Source organism: Aulostomus chinensis, chromosome 22 (genome assembly GCF_037954235.1).
Source record: "Aulostomus chinensis isolate RoL2024-O1b breed Wild chromosome 22, RoL_Achi_v1.0, whole genome shotgun sequence".
In the NCBI taxonomy this organism is placed as follows: Eukaryota; Metazoa; Chordata; class Actinopteri; order Syngnathiformes; family Aulostomidae; genus Aulostomus; species Aulostomus chinensis.
This window is the reverse complement of record NC_141341.1, coordinates 15,791,407-15,810,666: the sequence shown is the minus strand read 5'-3', so window position 1 is coordinate 15,810,666 and position 19,260 is coordinate 15,791,407. Positions and strand designations below refer to the sequence as shown.

Below are 19,260 nucleotides of genomic sequence, written 5' to 3'. Positions count from 1 at the left end.
ACATGTATAATCACTAAATGAAACATGAACAACCATGCATGTTTTGCTTTCAAAGTGTTTATTTTTTTCCCCCTCAAAAAAACGATGTATGGACATGATGGGTTGGACAACAACAACAGCATGAACACAGCCTGGTGAGTTGATGGACAGTTGATGCTGCTGTTTCAACACAGATGGACTCGACAACACTTCCTGTGGCTGTGAACACAGCTGACAGTCCATGACCTCCTTTAAAGGACCAGTGTGTTGGATCTAATGACATCTAGTGGTTAAGTTGAGGATTGCAGCCCCCCAGCAAGTAGGCAGAGCCTTTCTTTCCACTGCTGCTTCCTTCATGAAATGTGGTTGAAAGAAATAGATTGCTGGTGTTTTAAAAGTCCCATTAAAGCTATTAAATCAAGCATAGTCAGGAGGCCATGACTGTGACTAGTAGTAGCACCTGGATCAATACTGCTTCCAATTTAGATTTTAATGATTTAATTGCAAAAATAATAAAGAAACATGGCATGGTTCAGAGGTAGAGTGGTTGTCTAACAACTGAAGGGTCGCTGGTTCGATCCCCACTTCCTCTGATGACCATGTCCAAGTATCCTTGAGCAAGATATTGATCCCCTAATTGCACCTGATGGCCCTGTGATGGACTGGCCACCCGTCCAGAGTGAGTCCCGCCTCTCCCCCAATGTCAGCTGGGATAGGCTCTAGCCCCCCCTCCTGCCCCTTAACGGATAAGCAGTATAGAAGATGGATGGATGGATGAAGAAACAACAATATCATGATACCAATTTGTATAATGCAATCACGCTCCCTTTAAAATGCAGATTTTCTGAATGGAGTTTGGTATAAGGACACAGTTAAAGCACATTCTCCATAAGACTCTGTTTGTCTTCAAAACCAAGCTTAACGCTTGACAACTCTTGGTTTCTCATCCATCCATCCATCGTCATCTTCCGCTTATTCCTTACTAGCAAGGGTCGCGGGGGGGCTGGAGCCTATCCCAGCATCTATGGGCGAGAGGTGGGGTTCACCCTGGACAGGTCACCAGTCCATCTCAGGGCCAACATACAGAGACAAACAACCATTCACACTCACAGTCACACCTACGGTCAATTTAGAGTATCAATCAGCCTCGTCCCCTCTTGATGTCTTTGGACTGTGGGAGGAAGCTGGAGTACCAGAGAGAACCCACACAGGAACAGGGAGAACATGGAGACTCACACAGAAAGATTCTGCGCCCAAGCCTGGACTCGAACCCAGAACCTTCTTGCTGTGAGGCCACAGTGCTGACCACCGCACCACCGTGCAGCCCTGGTTTCTCATCTCCATTTCTAAATTTCTCTCATACAGTTCTGAAGGGATGTCCGTCGTCAGGCCAACTTTACACATCAGTTGATGTAAACAACAGGTGAACAAGAGCGAAAACAGATCAAAACATTCTCGACTGGCATGTTTAGAGATGACCCAAGTTAAATAGGTTACTGTACCTAGAAAGTTTCAAAAGTTTGTCAAAAGAGATAAGAAAACAAGCAGGTGCAAACTAAAGAGGTCTAAAAAGGTTGGTCTGCTCCGAGTTCCTGTACGTTCAATATGGTGGACTTTCTCCCAACGTAAGCTGGTTTTTATTTCTAGATTGTGTGAAAATATTTTGGTGCGGTGTTTATACTCTAATGGAAATATATTTATATTGTTGTTGTTGTTTTTTTTTTTGTACCACAAGATACCTCTAAATCCTACACACTGTCCCTTGATTGAAGGGCTACACTACAGTACAAGAGATTAACGCTCCAAATATGAGAAAGACAGACCACCCCAAAATACAGTAATGTGTAAACTACAAAAGAGCCATTTGTGATGTTTTACGTGTCTTTATAATGCCTTATATACCTGCGGTGAAAGGACTCAATGAATCAGTCATATTTTCTGTCTTGTGACTATTAACGGAAAATCAGACAAGATGCTTTAAAATGGCTGCATTTCCAAAATGAACTTGAGCATAAACGCAAAAGCCCACGTGCTTTTGTATGTAAACGTCTTGTATAAATAGCTTAAAGCGGACATTTCTATTTGCTTTTTTTAGGGGGGGGGGGCATTTTTTTTGCTGCTCTATCATGATCCAGAATAAAAAATACAGGGCTATCCATACTTTTGCATTTTATCTGCTATTTTTTAAAAAAAGTATAAAAAGCCACGATATATATAAATATAAATATATACAAAACAGTCAATCCATCGAACAGGGTATGAATCCATCTGTTTTTACAACACTATGAAACATTTCAAGGGATATTCTCTTACAAGTCAAATTCAAATATGTATCACACCTCAAGCACTGAGACGGAATATTAAAAATGCATTGGAGGCACTCTGAATGTGATTTTGAGAGAAGGAGAACAAAGATGCGAGTGTTGGAAGCAAAGTGCTACAATAATTGTGTGTATTCTCTTTCTACAGATTCAAACAAAGAAGAAGAAGAAAATATAGATTGTGATTCTTGTCACCTCCCCTGGGTTGTTTGCAAACACACAAAAGAGTGAAACACTGTGAAGAGTAAAAAAAAAAAAAAAAAAAAAAGAAAAGAGAGAGAGAAAAGACAAGGCAAAACCAAAATAAGAACCAACAATACGGAAATGAATTGGCATTCAAATGGAAAATGATGTCATAACAATGTGTCGCTCATGTGTCTTTGCAGGCCTCTGTTCCTGCGGGGCCCTCTGAGAGAAATTGTGGGGGTTTTTGGCCAGAACTGCAGTAGTGGTCAGATTGAATCGAGTCATGGTCTTTGGTGTTCTGTCTTCTCTGTCGCCTCTTGCTTCAGTCCCCTTGTCTTGCTCCTCCAGCACCTCTAGCCCTCTACCAGGGGCCCTTCATAGGTGGGCCTTTGGGGCTGTAGTCTACTTGATGGCTCCCGCAGTCTCCAGGATTACAGCGGCCATCATTTCCCTTTTTACCTGGTTGTCCTGGAGCGCCTGGGATTCCAGGAACACCCTGCTGGCCAACAGGACCTGGGGGTCCCATTTTACCATAGCCTGGGGGACCAGGGACACCTGGAGGACGATATCAAATAGGAGACATGTCATGATGATGAAGAATTATTCACAGAGATAAAGAAGCTACAACCAGCGAGCCAAATAATCGATGACAATCAATTCACCATTTGAGCAATTTGTTTAAGCATAAACTAAATAAATGCAATGAACCTTGTTAATTCGTGAGCTTCAAAGTTGATGGAAGGTTGATTTTTTTTATCTCATGAAAAACAAGGTTAGTTGTTGCCTCTCTTTTATACAAAGCTAAGCTAACTGGCTGCCGTTAGTTGTAGTTTAGGACTTATGAATAGTGGTGATCATCTCATCTAATTCACTGAGAAAGAACGATTCCCCAAGTGTCAGCATGTACAACAACATCCGCCACGCAAGATAGCAGCACCAATACGATGATATGATATGGTAATATCACCAATACAATGATATGATATGGTAATATCACCAATACAATGATATGGTAATATCACCAATACAATGATATGATATGGTAATATCACCAATACGATGATATGATATGGTAATATCACCAATACAATAACATGATATGGTAATATCACCAATACAATGATATGATATGGTAATATCACCAATACAATAACATGATATGGTAATATCACCAATACAATGATATGATATGGTAATATCACCAATACAATAACATGATATGGTAATATCACCAATACAATGATATGATATGGTAATATCACCAATACAATGATATGATATGGTAATATCACCAATACAATAACATGATATGGTAATATCACCAATACAATAACATGATATGGTAATATCACCAATACAATGATATGATATGGTAATATCACCAATACAATAACATGATATGGTAATATCACCAATACAATAACATGATATGGTAATATCACCAATACAATGATATGATATGGTAATATCACCAATACAATAACATGATATGGTAATATCACCAATACAATAACATGATATGGTAATATCACCAATACAATGATATGATATGGTAATATCACCAATACAATAACATGATATGGTAATATCACCAATACAATGATATGATATGGTAATATCACCAATACAATAACATGATATGGTAATATCACCAATACAATAACATGATATGGTAATATCACCAATACAATGATATGATATGGTAATATCACCAATACAATAACATGATATGGTAATATCACCAATACAATGATATGATATGGTAATATCACCAATACAATAACATGATATGGTAATATCACCAATACAATGATATGATATGTAATATCACCAATACAATGATATGATATGGTAATATCACCAATACAATAACATGATATGGTAATATCACCAATACAATGATATGATATGGTAATATCACCAATACAATAACATGATATGGTAATATCACCAATACAATGATATGATATGGTAATATCACCAATACAATAACATGATACGGTAATATCACCAATACAATAACATGATATGGTAATATCACCAATACAATGATATGATATGGTAATATCACCAATACAATGATATGATATGGTAATATCACCAATACAATGATATGATATGGTAATATCACCAATACAATAACATGATACGGTAATATCACCAATACAATTACATGATATGGTAATATCACCAATACAATGATATGATATGGTAATATCACCAATACAATGATATGGTAATATCACCAATACAATGATATGATATGGTAATATCACCAATACAATGATATGGTAATATCACCAATACAATGATATGATATGGTAATATCACCAATACAATGATATGATACGGTAATATCACCAATACAATAACATGATATGGTAATATCACCAATACAATAACATGATATGGTAATATCACCAATACAATGATATGATATGGTAATATCACCAATACAATAACATGATATGGTAATATCACCAATACAATGATATGATATGGTAATATCACCAATACAATGATATGATATGGTAATATCACCAATACAATAACATGATATGGTAATATCACCAATACAATGATATGATATGGTAATATCACCAATACAATAACATGATATGGTAATATCACCAATACAATAACATGATATGGTAATATCACCAATACAATGATATGATATGTAATATCACCAATACAATGATATGATATGTAATATCACCAATACAATGACATGATATGGTAATATCACCAATACAATAACATGATATGGTAATATCACCAATACAATGATATGATATGTAATATCACCAATACAATGATATGATATGTAATATCACCAATACAATGATATGATATGGTAATATCACCAATACAATAACATGATATGGTAATATCACCAATACAATGATATGATATGGTAATATCACCAATACAATAACATGATATGGTAATATCACCAATACAATAACATGATATGGTAATATCACCAATACAATGATATGATATGTAATATCACCAATACAATGATATGATATGTAATATCACCAATACAATAACATGATATGGTAATATCACCAATACAATAACATGATATGGTAATATCACCAATACAATGATATGATATGTAATATCTAAATACAGCTGCAGAGAATATGGGAAGTGCTCCATGTAAAGTGCCTACAGATGCTAATTTGCTAATTTTGGCAAGGCTAGTGATTAAAGAATCTCAGCTGTTGATTTAGAGGGGGCATGGATTAGCCTGGTAATCAAGGCAATTTGCAAATGATGAAAAATGATTTTCGTCATGCTGACAATTAAAAATCAGACACAACAGAAAGAAAAGGTTCAGACGCTGTTTTTGTGAATGTTCTGGCAGATCAATGTTGCAGATGAAATAGAAAAACAGCAGCCCTGCCAGCTCCCTTATGACCAAAAAGTTATGGTATCACAAAGTTTTACAGATCCCTACAGTACACGTGGGGTTACATTACCTGGTGCTCCTGGCGGTCCCACATCTCCCATCTCCCCAACACCCTTATCTCCTTTCTCTCCATGAGGTCCCCGTGGTCCTAGAGAGGCACAAGATAATTACACATTTGGACCACATGACACTTTCCAGTTAATGACACTCCAGAGAGGCCGAGGAAATGCTGACCTGGTGGCCCCTGAGGTCCTGTCCGGCCTTGCCGCCCTATCTGCCCCGGGAGGCCAGGTGCACCGGGAGATCCAGGATTACCAGGGATACCATCTTTCCCTGGGGGCCCAGGCCGACCGGGGGATGACACCATTTCTACTGGCATCTGCACACGAGACATGTAGTAGGCCATTCTCTCTGGGGAGGAGCCACATGCAGAACAATGACTCCACAGGAACAATGATTTCTCCCAAAAGACAAACAGAATGGAGAGAAAATATCGCTTTAAAGTAGAAGCGATGGCATTTCTGCACACGTGATGCAATTACTGTCCACCCTTACCGTCAAAGATCTTGATGACCTGCTGGCGAATGAAGTTCCTGATCTCATCATAATTGACGACAGCCTGTGGAATGATTGACACGTGCAGAAAACAACAAAAGGATAAACATTAATAAAGGTAGATAACGAGTAAAAGAATAATTTAGGGGTGGAGGTAGTGAGACGACTACACCTGTTCTCAAAATGTTGCATCATTAAATTAATGAATGATGATTAATGTAATCGTTAAATGAATAAAAATCAGTTTGCTCTGTTGATGACTTTCAGAAGTGTGTCTCACATCATTTCCTGGTGACCCTGGAGATCCAGGAGGTCCAGGGGGGCCATCTGAGCCAGGGTTTCCCCTCTCCCCTCTGGGCCCGACTGGGCCGATCATGGGCAGCGCATCCTTGGAGTGATATCCTCCTCCTCCGGGGAGACCTGGTCTACCCCGCTCCCCTGGGGGTCCTCTTTGGCCTGCAGCCCCTGGCTCACCCTGGGAGACCGACACAAGTTATGGGATTACACCAAATGTCAACCATGTCGGTAAACCCACAGAACCAGTAGTTCCTGAACTTAAAAGTCCTGTAGCCCCTGAAACATTCACACTAATATTTCAGGACCTGTCACATCCTTTGATTAATGAATTGGAAAGACTCTCTTCAGGCAGTAAGGAGAAACACACTTAAGAGATCTTTATTCCATCACCTGTCCTCCCACTAAAAAATGTGTTTTATTAGTTATTAGTGACTGATGTGCCTCCTGTCTACTGTTTATAATTATAAATGAGCCTTCAACTTTATTATTAAGGGTCCATTTACTGAAATACGGTTCTCTGCTCATGTATCATTCATCAGCTTTTAAGGATATCTAGTCAGAAATGCCTGGATGGAATATCATCTGCAAAGGTCAACCTCACTGTGACCTCCCAAAATGACCAAGAAGATCCACTAATTATGACACAATTTCCCACAATTATATAGTAGGACTTGAATTCCCGTGTTGCCTTTCAGAGCGACTTGGACTTTTGACTACCCAAGTCTTTTCAGTTCATCCTCGAGTCCCAATTGACATTTCTGACAAATGTGCAGAAATTCGCTGAACGCATTCCTAAGAACGCCACTGTGGAGGCAAATACAAAATTAACAAAGGTCCAAAAAGGTCAAGGGTCATATTCATCTTGGCATCATGTTGTTCTGCAAACACACTTTTCCTGTCATTATTCAATGTCATGACAAGACAAGGATACCTTTTATTAAGTACCTTTACGCTTTAATTACATATGATAGACTGACATGAATGTAAACTGCAATTTAACTATTTGGTCGGGGTGAAAAGCTTTCACTTTGAGATAAAACGATCATTACTGACATTATTTTGAAGAAGATGCAGGCTTTTGACAACAATGACATCTCATTCAATCCAAACCCACTTGAGTTACATAAAAACTCTCTGAAAAAAGGCCTGCTACATTAGCGACAGTGATTTATCGAGGACAAAGCAGCCCATAATGGACGTCTAATGTTTACATGTCACCAACAGACAAGCGGCTCTTGAAATAGAGAGGGGGGAGAAGAATTGAGGAGTCCATTCTTGTCTTTCTCCTCTGTTCTCCTCTTCTGTGCAGCTAAGACCCTGACAATGGCGTCCTGTCAGCATGACAAATAGCCTCATCTAGCATCTCCTCTCATGCTTAATAGCATTATCCCAGAGGCAGAGAATATCTCTATCACGGTATCCACCTACTGTACGCTTGTGTCTAAGCAGAGAAGCTTGGAAACTGACAGCCGGCTGCCAATTCGGAGAGGGGTGAAGTGAGGTGGTGGAGTAAAGAGGGTGGGAGCCTGTAGGGGGGTGGTGGTTGGGGGGGGTGGGGGGGGCTGGGGCGGGTCAGAGCCTGACAACTATGTTAAACGTGGGGGACGAGCGGACAGAAACGGAGAGGAACATGTAGAGCACAATCATAAAAAAAACAGAGCGCATCTCCCTGCATTAAGATGTACTTTGGAGGTTACAGACAGCTGACATATGCTGAGTTGGCGCTTACCTTTTGACCCATCTGCCCACTCTCCCCTGGGAGACCTGCTACTCCCTGCAAAAACAAAGACAGAAAAGGCTATGAAGGATTGAAATACACACATCGCCAGATCGATCTCTCTCCATTATACTTAAATGGGGACAAACAACAGTCATTACTCACGTCTTTGCCAGGAGAACCATCGGTGCCTGGCTCTCCCTAAAAGACAAAGTCAGAGCAGGAGAAAAGGTTAAGTGAGATCTATCGGCATGCCACCAGTGGAAATCTTGCTTAATTTAATTTGGTCTCATCTGGGGTCAAATTTGGAACAAGACAAAAGTGCATTTTGGGTTGAAGTACTGACCATAGGCCCTGGGTGCCCAGGTGGTCCAGGGGGTCCTCCCATTCCTGGGATACCTCTCTCTCCATCCTGTCCCTTATCTCCCTTTATACCCTGGACATGGAGGGAAGGAGATCAGACTTTGTTACACACTCTCTCAAATAAAAAACAAAAATAAAAATCCCAACATGAGGATTCTTCCCTCGGAATGTTCATTTAAAACATGACATTCTTACCTCTGGGCTAGGTTGAGATGTTTGTTAGCTCTGTAGCGTGTGTTAGCTTGAGTGGCAAATCCTTAAAAGCTAACAGGATTTTTGTTGAAATGTGGTGGAAAAATAGTACATATCACTAAGTGACCAACGCCTGGACTGACAGGAGCTGATCAGGGCACTGGAGACAATAGGGAATGTATAACTATTAGCAATACTTTTCTGGACATGTCAAACAAACTTCATTCCCATTCCTTGAGTCTATGTGACGATGCTAAAGGAGCATTTTGCCCTCCAGAAATAATCCTCATCATATTGTGGATCTGACCCCAAAGAGATACTTCTCATATCATGGCCCAAACCATAAAATCTGACTGTTTTGAGGCCTTTTGCTGTGATTACAGAGATTATATTATATATCATATATTCTAAGTATTACACTGGAGACAATACGGATGATCAGGATGAGACGACCTATTTTTGGCAGTTGGGAAGAAAACGTATGAAGGAGTCTGATGATAATATGTCCATATTCTTTTTATTCTTTACTACCTATCACCCTTTGTAGTGTGATCATTGGATTTAATTTGCAACAACAGCCCACTTTCCTCTCTGGAATATTAAAATTCAGTTAATGGAAGCATCCAAGGCTTTATAAATGTCATTCTAAGAATCTCTCTTACCACTCCAGATGGACCAGCGGGTCCCGGGGGTCCAGCTGGACCTGGTGAACCCTGTAGGACAAAATAAATACACTCGATTAAAACACCATCATAGTACCACATCAATGAAGAATTCATGGAGAGTAAAAAGATGCAATGAACTTACAATGTTACCAGGGGCTCCAGGTCGTCCCTGAGCTCCAGGGTTTCCGGGATCACCCTGGAAAGGTCACAGATTGACCTTTAGAGGCTTGCACGGAATGTGATATAAATACATTGTGTCTTAGCTTTGGGCTTGTCTGCATCGATTATTGGCATTCTCTCTCGTGTAAAGCCAAATCGACTGGAGTAATGATAGGAAACAAAACCTCATGTCCTGGTCTGCCTGGTGGGCCTGGAGGTCCTGAAGGGCCGATGTCACCCTGGAGGGATGAACGGGAGATTGAGAGGCAATAAAGAAAGTGTGAATGAAATGCATCATTGTTTTCACACTTGTGTTGTATCATTATACACGATCATCAGAATGATTAAACGATTTGGCGTAATGCACAAGCAGGAGACAGCGAGTACAAGAAGACAAACCCAGTGTGATGGTAAAGCAATGAGTCATTGGCTAACCTTTGGTCCAGGGAAGCCAGCATGGCCGGTTTTCCCTTTGAATCCCTGAGGAGAGACATCAAAGAGAATGAGATTGGTACAGTATCAAAATTCACAAAGTCGAAGCTGCCAAAGAACAGGCAGACATGTCTTTGAAATCCTGAACACCTGCTCTCGGGTAGAACACAAACTGAGATGCAGAGTGAGAATAAAAGCGAGGGAGGCGGCGAGGCTGACTGTAGTGCGTGAATATCACTCTGTTGCAATAGAAAGTTGGGAAGATCTTTCAAAGAGATAGGGGGCTTAGAAGTTTCAATGAGGGTCACATCAACGGTGACATCCAAAAGATTAGGAAGACTTAGCAATGACTGCACATATCCACATAGCGTGGTTGTCAGCGTGTCTATCGTGCTAATGTTTAGCAGCGAATGGTTTTTGGAGCAAAGCGATCAACATGTCATTGCTAAATGAGTCATTTCCCTTGGGCTGTGAAGCTACTTCTTACCGTCGCAAGCGACTCATCATGTTCACACGTTTTTACTCCATATAACGCCAGCTACTGTATCATCAGCCTTGCAAAGATAGCATACAGGGGTTTGTCACAGATGGACAAATGTGATTCCCCATTTTGAAATACAGATAAAACGTTGTTTTGGTTTTTTTGCTTTTTTGTCTTCTCTTGCATACGCAGACTCAGCGATCCAGAAAATGTTTCTGGCGCACTTCGATGTTGGTTAACAACATAATTGTGCCTGTATGCTTCTATTTGCTAATCGGCACAGCGCGTTGCTGCTGAACTCTGAGGCTATGACATATTTTTGTAGGCTAAGCCTGAAGTTAGTTCCATGAGGTCCTTTGACTGATGCCATTCTTACACTGGGTGTTGGATTGTTGCAGGTAGTTGCAGAAAACAAGCTCTGTGGTGAACAAAAGTTTACGAGACTTACAAGTTCTGTTCAGCCAGATTGTCTCCACTTGTCAACAACACTTATGATTTTTGAAGCACGAGCGCAATTGTTAGATGTGTGCTGCTAATGTTAGGCGATGAATGTACCACACCCCAGATACATGACCCTACATTTACATGTTTTTTTGTAGCATTGTTTAGCCAATCGTAAAGTTTTTTGTTTTTTTTAAGAAATTCCTGAAATTCAAAAGTGCTGTATTTACAGATGTGTCTTACGCAGTTGGACAAAATGTTAAAATATCTTCACCTAGTATGAAACACAAGCTTTTTGCAAGTATTTATCTGAGTCCATTCAAAAATCCCATTGTGTTTGAGTTGAGGGAACATTCAGCAATGCTCAATTATTTCTGGGTTTTAAAGCTTGTTCTTGTGCTGGTGCATCTGTTAGACTGTACTGGATGAATGGAAACCTGAGGTGCTAGAGGAAAGAAGCTGTCATCACCACGGTGAAGGGGAACCAGGGGATAGATAGCTATTCATACAAGCAGCTTTTGTTGTTATTGTTGTGATTTCTTTGTCTGTCCAACAGTCAGCTGGACCACATAAAAATTACAAAGATGAATATGAGTGAAGGAAACAAACAGGAAACCATTGTATTTTTGGGCTGTTTAATGACTGAACAGGGTGTTTTGGGGTTTTTTTTTTCCTTCTTTTTTTTTGTTCAACATTGGCTTTGGCAGAGGGATCTGCTCTACAGTCTGCTCTTCTAGTTTATGATGCACAGCTAACAACAACAGAGTCAAATCAGGTCATGCAGATGTCAGAGGTGAGACTCACTGGGATTCCTCGTGGTCCTGCTGGCCCTGGTGGGCCCATTTCTCCCTGAGACGGAGAGAAACAGCAAGTGTCAAAGTTCAGCTATGATACACGTCTTCATATCAACAGTAGCATGACTCCAGTGGGTGTTTGTCTGATTTGTATGCCCACACATTCCTGTGTGGGCATTCATGTGATGAAACCTACCCGCAGACCTGGTTTTCCATCTTTTCCATCCAGTCCCTCAATGCCAGGGGGCCCCTTTCATTGCAAACACAGGCAGGGAGTGCAGATGAAAACACGAGAGTGGAATATGGTTCACAAATATGAAATGGATTTAATTTTGAAAAAAATAAAAAAAAGATTTCAAAAGCATGTACCATCAACCCCGGGGAGCCTGGTGAGCCTGGGGGTCCGGTTGATCCCTGAGGGCCTTGAGAACCATCATTGCCCTGAAAGAAAGGAAAAGCAGAGACGCAGCTCACTTGTAGTGAAAAAGAATGTTGCAATGAAAACTATTAAAACTATTGTGATTCTGTCATTTGTGCTTACCTTTTCACCCTTGAGCCCAGGGAGTCCTTCCCTTCCAGATTTGCCACTGATACCTGGTGGACCCTAAAATAACGACGGTAACAACAACAAAAAAACAACAAAAATAACACCAATTAATATACAAACTATTTCAAAAGAGGCATTTGGCAGGAGGAGCTAAGATTGTACATACTGGTGGTCCTGGGAATCCTGGTTGCCCTTGGAAACCCTTCAAAGAAACAAGAAACACAATTTAAGATGAAAAATTTCAACTACGCATCCTTTCATTCTTCACCGTACAGACCTGATCCCCTTTGGGTCCAACAGGCCCTGCCGGTCCTGTGTCTCCTTTCCCACCCTACAAGCACACAGTAGCTCAAGTTTTAAGCAATTCTCACGTATTAAACATGAAATTCTAAGAATGAAAACATGAAAGACTGACTGGAGAGCCCGCCTGTCCTTGGTACCCAGGGGACCCAGGAGGACCCTGCAGCAGAAAGGATAATGTTAGACAGTGACATGAAACGCTAGCTGCAGGTGCTTTGTGTATGACAGAGTTGTATGTCAGTGAAGCGTCTTACGGATTCTCCTTTCTGGCCACTACCGCCCGGACTCCCACGTTCCCCCTTCAGTCCCTGAGAAAATCGTCGGGTTCTTAATCAATACCAGGTTACCCATCAATACCCACCTATTAAGACTGTCAGATTGCGGTCAATCCAACATTTCTATATAACGAGGCTGGGAACTTACCGGCAGCCCAGGTGGTCCCATGGTTCCAGGATAGCCCGACGTCCCTGGAGGCCCCTGAGGTAAAGATCACATGATAAATTACACCGAGAAACCAATTATTTTCCTACATTATATCATCTCAGGGACATGCATTGGCAGAAACTTGCCTGTTCACCCTTCATTCCTGGGACTCCAGATGACCCTCGCTCACCTTGCTGACCCTGAGAATGAGAGGAGCAAGGCATTAATAGAAAGAAGAGGATAGAATGTGTATGTTTGGAAGCAGCACACCCCGGTTGGTATGAACCAAGGACAAGGCAAGTCAATATCAAAGAGAGGAAGCAGCTAACTGGCTTGTAATGTCTCCCTGTGGGACCGCCTTCGTTTCATGTTGTCCTCTGTTCTACTCCTCCACAAGTCTTTAGCGCTCTGATTTTCAGATCTCAACAAATCAGCAGCTGAGAATTTTTTTTTTGTCTTCTGCTCTTCTTCTCCAAAGCAGATTCAGATAAACGTGAAACAAGTTCCAGATTTAAAGAGATAACGGTGCCAACAGTTATGAAAAGGTAATTTCTTGAAGCAGCCAATTGTCTATTTCCAACTGTTTTATTCTAAATAACACAAAATTACTCATAAAATTCAGAATGATTATACATTTGTTTTAAACTCAATGAATTTGACCTTCCAAAATGTATCAATACCTTTAAGGCAACAAACAAATAGGAAAATAATTAACACATTTCAATAATTTAATCATTGTAGCCAAAGCAAACACAATTTTTTTTAAAACTGACACGCGGCTTTTATTTTGGGAATAAAGAAAAGGAACTGTGCAACACATAAAAACACAACAAAATAAAAGTAATTAATTCATTTCAATAATTTAATTATTTTTGGGATAAGAAAACGCATACTGTTTTATACTGGGGATGAAGAAATTGCACTTGGAATTTATGAACTCATAAGTGTAGCCAATGACAAACAAACAAAAACAAAAAATTAGCACATTTAAATGAATCAGTTTCGGTGCACGGCCTGTTTCTGTCACATGCACATGCAGTATTCTTCATCTGTTTACCTAAGAGAGCGGGCTCATTAGCAGTGGTGCTAACACCACCCGCATGCATGATTAGCTGCATTAATTAATACGGACATTGAGATTAAATGAACCTGAATTTGAAAATAGGCTAGTTTTCATTTTCTGTTCCCATGTGTTATTCCCACAACAACAGACAGGAAATTGCCTTTTTTTCAGGATCCTCGTTATTATTCTAAGATGAAAATTCATCCCATTTCTATTCAAATCCGAGCTCGTGCTCACAAAACATTTCATCTTTCCACTAAATTACCCCAAAACTTCCCAGCAGAGTTTTTCATCTTTAAACCTATTCTCAAAGCTGCTGAGACCAACTTTTACCGAGGAGCTGGGAGAACTTTTCAACAAAGAAAAAGAGGGCGGGGCTGACCCTGTTGCTATGGGTGATGCCATGTTTCATGACACTGATTGGCTGATGAGGGGAGAAGTGACCAAATGATGTGGAACATACATGTGATGGATCTCTGCTGGCGAGTTCGACATGTTGCCATATTCAAATGAAGATTTGAAAAAGTGTCACGATTAAAGACGGAATCTGGCGCTAGATGTCTGCAGCCTTTTCCACCATTTTATCTCCCTAAATTTTTACTCTTGACCTCAATCCAAAGATATGTGGCGCTCCAAAAGTAAATACATGAAGGGAGAGTAAAAAATGGACACGAGAGCGGGGTTTCTTCCTTGCCCAACTCTCAACTCCCAACTTGACAAAATTGCAGTCGCAGTCCTCCTTTGAGGGAAATTTTTAACTATTAAAATGTATCTAATGAAAAATAGTCCAGCCTGCAGCTGAGACAGAACAAACACAGCAGTATAATGAAGCACAAGGATTACATTCCATCTCCGACGAATTTGATGAGCGGCTTTACTGAATAGAAATAAACCACAAAAAGTACAACTACTGTGGTGCTCATTCTGCTTCAAGAACCTGAATGATACCGTCGCCGAATGCGTGAAACGCGCCGACGAGCATTATGTCACGCTTACTCAACCCTTCGTCGTCGTAAGACTGGCAAAAACAAAACAAAAAACCAAAACAAAACACTTAACACAACATTAATAGCTTCTTTCAATACATACTCATCCACTTCATCATAAATGTTTTGCTCAAATGAATGCAGTCTGGTACAGCCACACTACATTGCTAATGGACTGCGTCAGAGAAAATACTCATCCTTCAAAGTAAAAGCAAACGAGCAGAAGTTCTGTATGAACTCTTTCTCTGAAAAAGGTTTTTCTGCTCACTGTTCACAGCGTCAGTGGTGTTTTTTCGAAACGACTTGGCATGTCAGGGCTTGGATTGTTTCAGATAGATTTCAGCTGTATGGAGGCATTTTAGGGTTTTATTAAGTTTTTGTTTTTGTGTAATTGTTTTGTGTTCACTTCAATTGTTTAGGAGGTTTCAGCAACACCTTTTCCTGGGAAACTTCAACAGTGTTCTGGGGACTAAAAAAACTTCCCTTGACCTTACATTGGAGAGGGGGGGGGGGGGGGGGGGGGGTTAAATAATGATTGAGTATTCAAACTTTGGTGAACTTGCCTTTTAAGGACAAGTCAAGAGTGTTTTCCAGTGCATTAGAAAACAGTGGTTGAGTTTCAAGTGACCCCTTGGCAGTTCTGGATGTAATAAATACTCTTTAATGTTAAAATTAGAAACAATGTATTAATGTCCATTGTCCCTTTTGAATAAAAAACATTAAAATATATTTCACAGAAATGAAAGAATATCACTAATGACACACAAGTTTCTGTCTATAATTGCTTGGTGTCACAGCGTGATTACTGAGGGTTGTAATTTAGAGAAAGGGATTACTAATTGATCACAGGAGTGGGGAACTAATTAGTAGCTGGTCATTGTGAATAATCTCCTCAATGCTGATTATGAGTCATGTATTCAGCAGCTGGTCTCTCTCTCTCTCTCACACACACACACACACACACACACACACACACACACGTCTCTCACATACAGCAGAAGCTAACACCTGCTATAAAGTGCTACAACACCACAAATGGATTCCACGCAGCACTAACATGGCTCATCCATTTAGCACTTCTATTCTACTAAAACTATAATTTTGCAAGAGGAGGGTGAGATGAGGGGAGGGGCTATGTCTCACAGTGCAGCCCAACACTCCATCACATAGATGGGGGAAGGGGGGGGGGGGTAATTGAACAACGGAGAAGGAGACGTTTCCTCATCTGAAATAACTCCCATTAGAGAAGAGGGGGGTGGGGGGATGGAGAGATGGCGAATGCAGCATAATCAAGGAGTCCTTGATGGAAGAGGGAGATGATCCATGTTTAAGATGTAAAGCCAAAAATAAAGAGCAGATTAGCAGCACTGTAAATGCATTAACTTAAGTATTCTACTTAAATACAATATGGGGGTACTTGAACTTTACTCGACTTTTCCCATCAAAGCCACTTCATCCTTATGCTTCTATCAGAAAGCTACTGTATACTATAAGAAAAATGATTTCCAATCCTCTTAGTGCAGATCCTTAGTCACCCATTCAAAAACATACTTACATTCTATCAATACTGAATCAAAAGCGAACGATGACACATGCTAACATGTCATTCAATCTTTAAGCATCATGAATACATGGCTACGAGCTACATTAGCTCGCTAGCAAAATCGGGACAGACTTTGGCTGTTGGTCACCTCAAAGTCTGTGTTCTCTCCCTAACATACCATGGCTCCTGGCCTGCTAGCTCAAACGTACTTATGTTGAGGACGGTTTGACAGCTCCAGATTATAAGCAAGGTTACAGCCTACTGCATCAGCCACTACACGGAGGACGAGATGGACTTCATTTCTCTTTCACCTGAAAAGATGCTCTGGGTATGCCTTCTTTTTAGTGTTCCAATCAAATACCCCCAATGTTAGGCTATTTCCTGTCTGTTTCACTCAGAAATACATCAGTCACTGAAATGTTGCTGAAGCTGGAGTTCACCTTAGAGACTTTACACTTCTTAGATGGAAAATAAAAGTCAAAGAAAAGCAACACTTTCATGTATAGGCGAAGATAAAAATATCATTTCACTGATGATCAAAACACAGTTGCAAAAACATTGAGTCAACTTGGAAATGTGACTGAAACTTACTGGTAAACCAGATGGGCCTTGGGGACCTGGAAAACCAGGCGGTCCCTGTGGACAGATGGTGAAAGAACACTTTTAAACCACCTGAGATGAGACAAATGAACAGATACAAACCAATTCAGCTCACAGCTCTGATTAAGGCTGGTTTGAACCTATTCCTGACAAGTAAATGATGATTGTACTGAGTGATGAAAGAGAGTTTCAATTTTTTTTGAGTAAAATCAAAGCTCAGTGTGTTGGGCCATATTGCTCTACATCCTTTCAGCCAGTAGGGGGCTCTGTGAGCTCACAGAAAACAGCAACACAAGTTCTCTCATTTGAAATCCACAGCTTTGTAAGAAAAAAAATCCAATGGTGCTGCCCTGAAATCTTCAAATATATATATTATTCCTCACAAAGCTCTGTAAGGCAGAGACTACAATACACGTTATAGATTTCAAACATTTTCATCACATCACAGGTGACTCTTCAGAGTAAAAAAATGTCATCAAAGGAGAAGAAAGGGTTTTTTGTGTTGTTAAAAGTCAAACTTCTGCCTTTACATTACAGCTCTTCTAACATCTCCTGGTTTATAGGCTGTAAATAAGCCTTAGATGGTGGAATGGTCCTTTGGAAGCCTCACCATGTTTCCTGGTATTCCCGCTTGGCCTCTCTCTCCTGGTATACCCTGTAGATAAGAGAGAACGTTGATCCTCAAGTCTCTTGTTTAAAACCGTAAATTCCTGATGACAGGCAGACTCACAGGTTCTCCCTTGTGTCCTGGTGATCCAGTCATTCCTGGAACTCCAGGTGCTCCTACGCAAGGTCGGTCATCCTGCAAAGCAAAAGAATACAATACCAGGACACACACTTTTCCATGATTCTGCATATACGTTTATGTTTTTGTGCTTGTCCTATGAAGATGACAATGATCTAAACTGACCACTGCTTGTGTCGCCTGCTCTCTCTGCAGTCTCTCCAAACACTGCAAGCAGACAAGGGAATAAGTTATCAGAGTAATGGCTTACTGCTGGCACAATATGATGTCAGACGGATGGATACTCCAGCCATTCAAACGCAAATACAAAGCAAAATGCAGGATTGTCAGCTTGCATTCATCAAAGCAGAACAACAGTGTTGGAACTAGTAGGTAGGAGTTGTATATGATTCTGAATTTCAAGAATCATATGGAGGAGAATATTTTTTGACAAGAAACCACCAGTCGTTCCCTTTCTTACCCTGTCACAGCTATCCAAGGGGATTACACCAGGCTTGCCCTGGTCTCCCTTTTCTCCCTTAGCACCAGCCATACCTGGCACCCCTGGGAAACCTTCTGAGCAACCACCAACACAGGCAGCCTGCGTTATAGAGCACACACATAGAACCATGCATGTACAAATACACCAATCTAGTGTTTCCATGCCGTGAAAAAAAGAAGAAAATTCCCAAAATGATGGACTTACATCACCGTCTCCTTCTGTGGAGTCTTGAGGCAGTTGATGCAGTCCAGGGTTCTAAAAAGAGGAAACGGAATGGAACCTAAATCAGTATTCGTTCAATGCCTCTATAGCACGAATACTAATTTAGGGAAATTCAAATGATCAAAACTCTTTTCTTTCACATTTGACAAAACAGATTCCCCGTGTTCCTCTCACGGTTGAATGAGCTAAAGTGAGATACAGTATGGATTCCAAGATGTCACCATTTTCACACTTTTTCCTCCCTCATACATTTACTTGTAATGTCACAGTCTGTCAGGCTTGTGACAGACTGTGACAACATGACGATGACTCCCTAGACACATATGAGTACAGGTACTTCATACTTG

At 40.5% G+C, this 19,260-nt stretch overlaps 1 protein-coding gene across 6 annotated transcripts in view; it reads right to left on the bottom strand.

Annotated features, from left to right (window-relative positions):
- Positions 1 to 41: 41 nt before the first annotated feature.
- The window catches only part of col16a1 (collagen, type XVI, alpha 1), a 72,516-nt gene continuing 53,297 nt past the window's right edge, over positions 42 to 19,260 (bottom strand). For 5 of the 6 annotated variants that reach the window (XM_086192842.1, XM_086192845.1, XM_086192844.1 and 2 more), the window contains 28 exons: positions 18,896 to 18,946; positions 18,671 to 18,790; positions 18,376 to 18,417; positions 18,196 to 18,267; positions 18,076 to 18,120; positions 17,457 to 17,501; positions 13,420 to 13,473; positions 13,274 to 13,327; positions 13,105 to 13,158; positions 12,966 to 13,010; positions 12,828 to 12,881; positions 12,717 to 12,752; positions 12,545 to 12,607; positions 12,373 to 12,444; positions 12,200 to 12,253; positions 12,014 to 12,058; positions 10,291 to 10,335; positions 10,041 to 10,094; positions 9,839 to 9,892; positions 9,694 to 9,744; positions 8,823 to 8,912; positions 8,642 to 8,677; positions 8,489 to 8,533; positions 6,743 to 6,937; positions 6,463 to 6,526; positions 6,142 to 6,318; positions 5,978 to 6,055; positions 42 to 3,041 (listed from right to left, as the gene is read on the bottom strand). In XM_086192842.1, coding sequence (XP_086048968.1) covers positions 2,848 to 3,041; positions 5,978 to 6,055; positions 6,142 to 6,318; positions 6,463 to 6,526; positions 6,743 to 6,937; positions 8,489 to 8,533; positions 8,642 to 8,677; positions 8,823 to 8,912; positions 9,694 to 9,744; positions 9,839 to 9,892; positions 10,041 to 10,094; positions 10,291 to 10,335; positions 12,014 to 12,058; positions 12,200 to 12,253; positions 12,373 to 12,444; positions 12,545 to 12,607; positions 12,717 to 12,752; positions 12,828 to 12,881; positions 12,966 to 13,010; positions 13,105 to 13,158; positions 13,274 to 13,327; positions 13,420 to 13,473; positions 17,457 to 17,501; positions 18,076 to 18,120; positions 18,196 to 18,267; positions 18,376 to 18,417; positions 18,671 to 18,790; positions 18,896 to 18,946 — 1,989 coding nt within the window. In that variant the 3' untranslated portion in view covers positions 42 to 2,847. The remainder of the gene's footprint in view (positions 3,042 to 5,977; positions 6,056 to 6,141; positions 6,319 to 6,462; positions 6,527 to 6,742; positions 6,938 to 8,488; positions 8,534 to 8,641; positions 8,678 to 8,822; positions 8,913 to 9,693; positions 9,745 to 9,838; positions 9,893 to 10,040; positions 10,095 to 10,290; positions 10,336 to 12,013; positions 12,059 to 12,199; positions 12,254 to 12,372; positions 12,445 to 12,544; positions 12,608 to 12,716; positions 12,753 to 12,827; positions 12,882 to 12,965; positions 13,011 to 13,104; positions 13,159 to 13,273; positions 13,328 to 13,419; positions 13,474 to 17,456; positions 17,502 to 18,075; positions 18,121 to 18,195; positions 18,268 to 18,375; positions 18,418 to 18,670; positions 18,791 to 18,895; positions 18,947 to 19,260) is intronic. The other variant, XM_086192847.1, reaches the window with a different exon arrangement.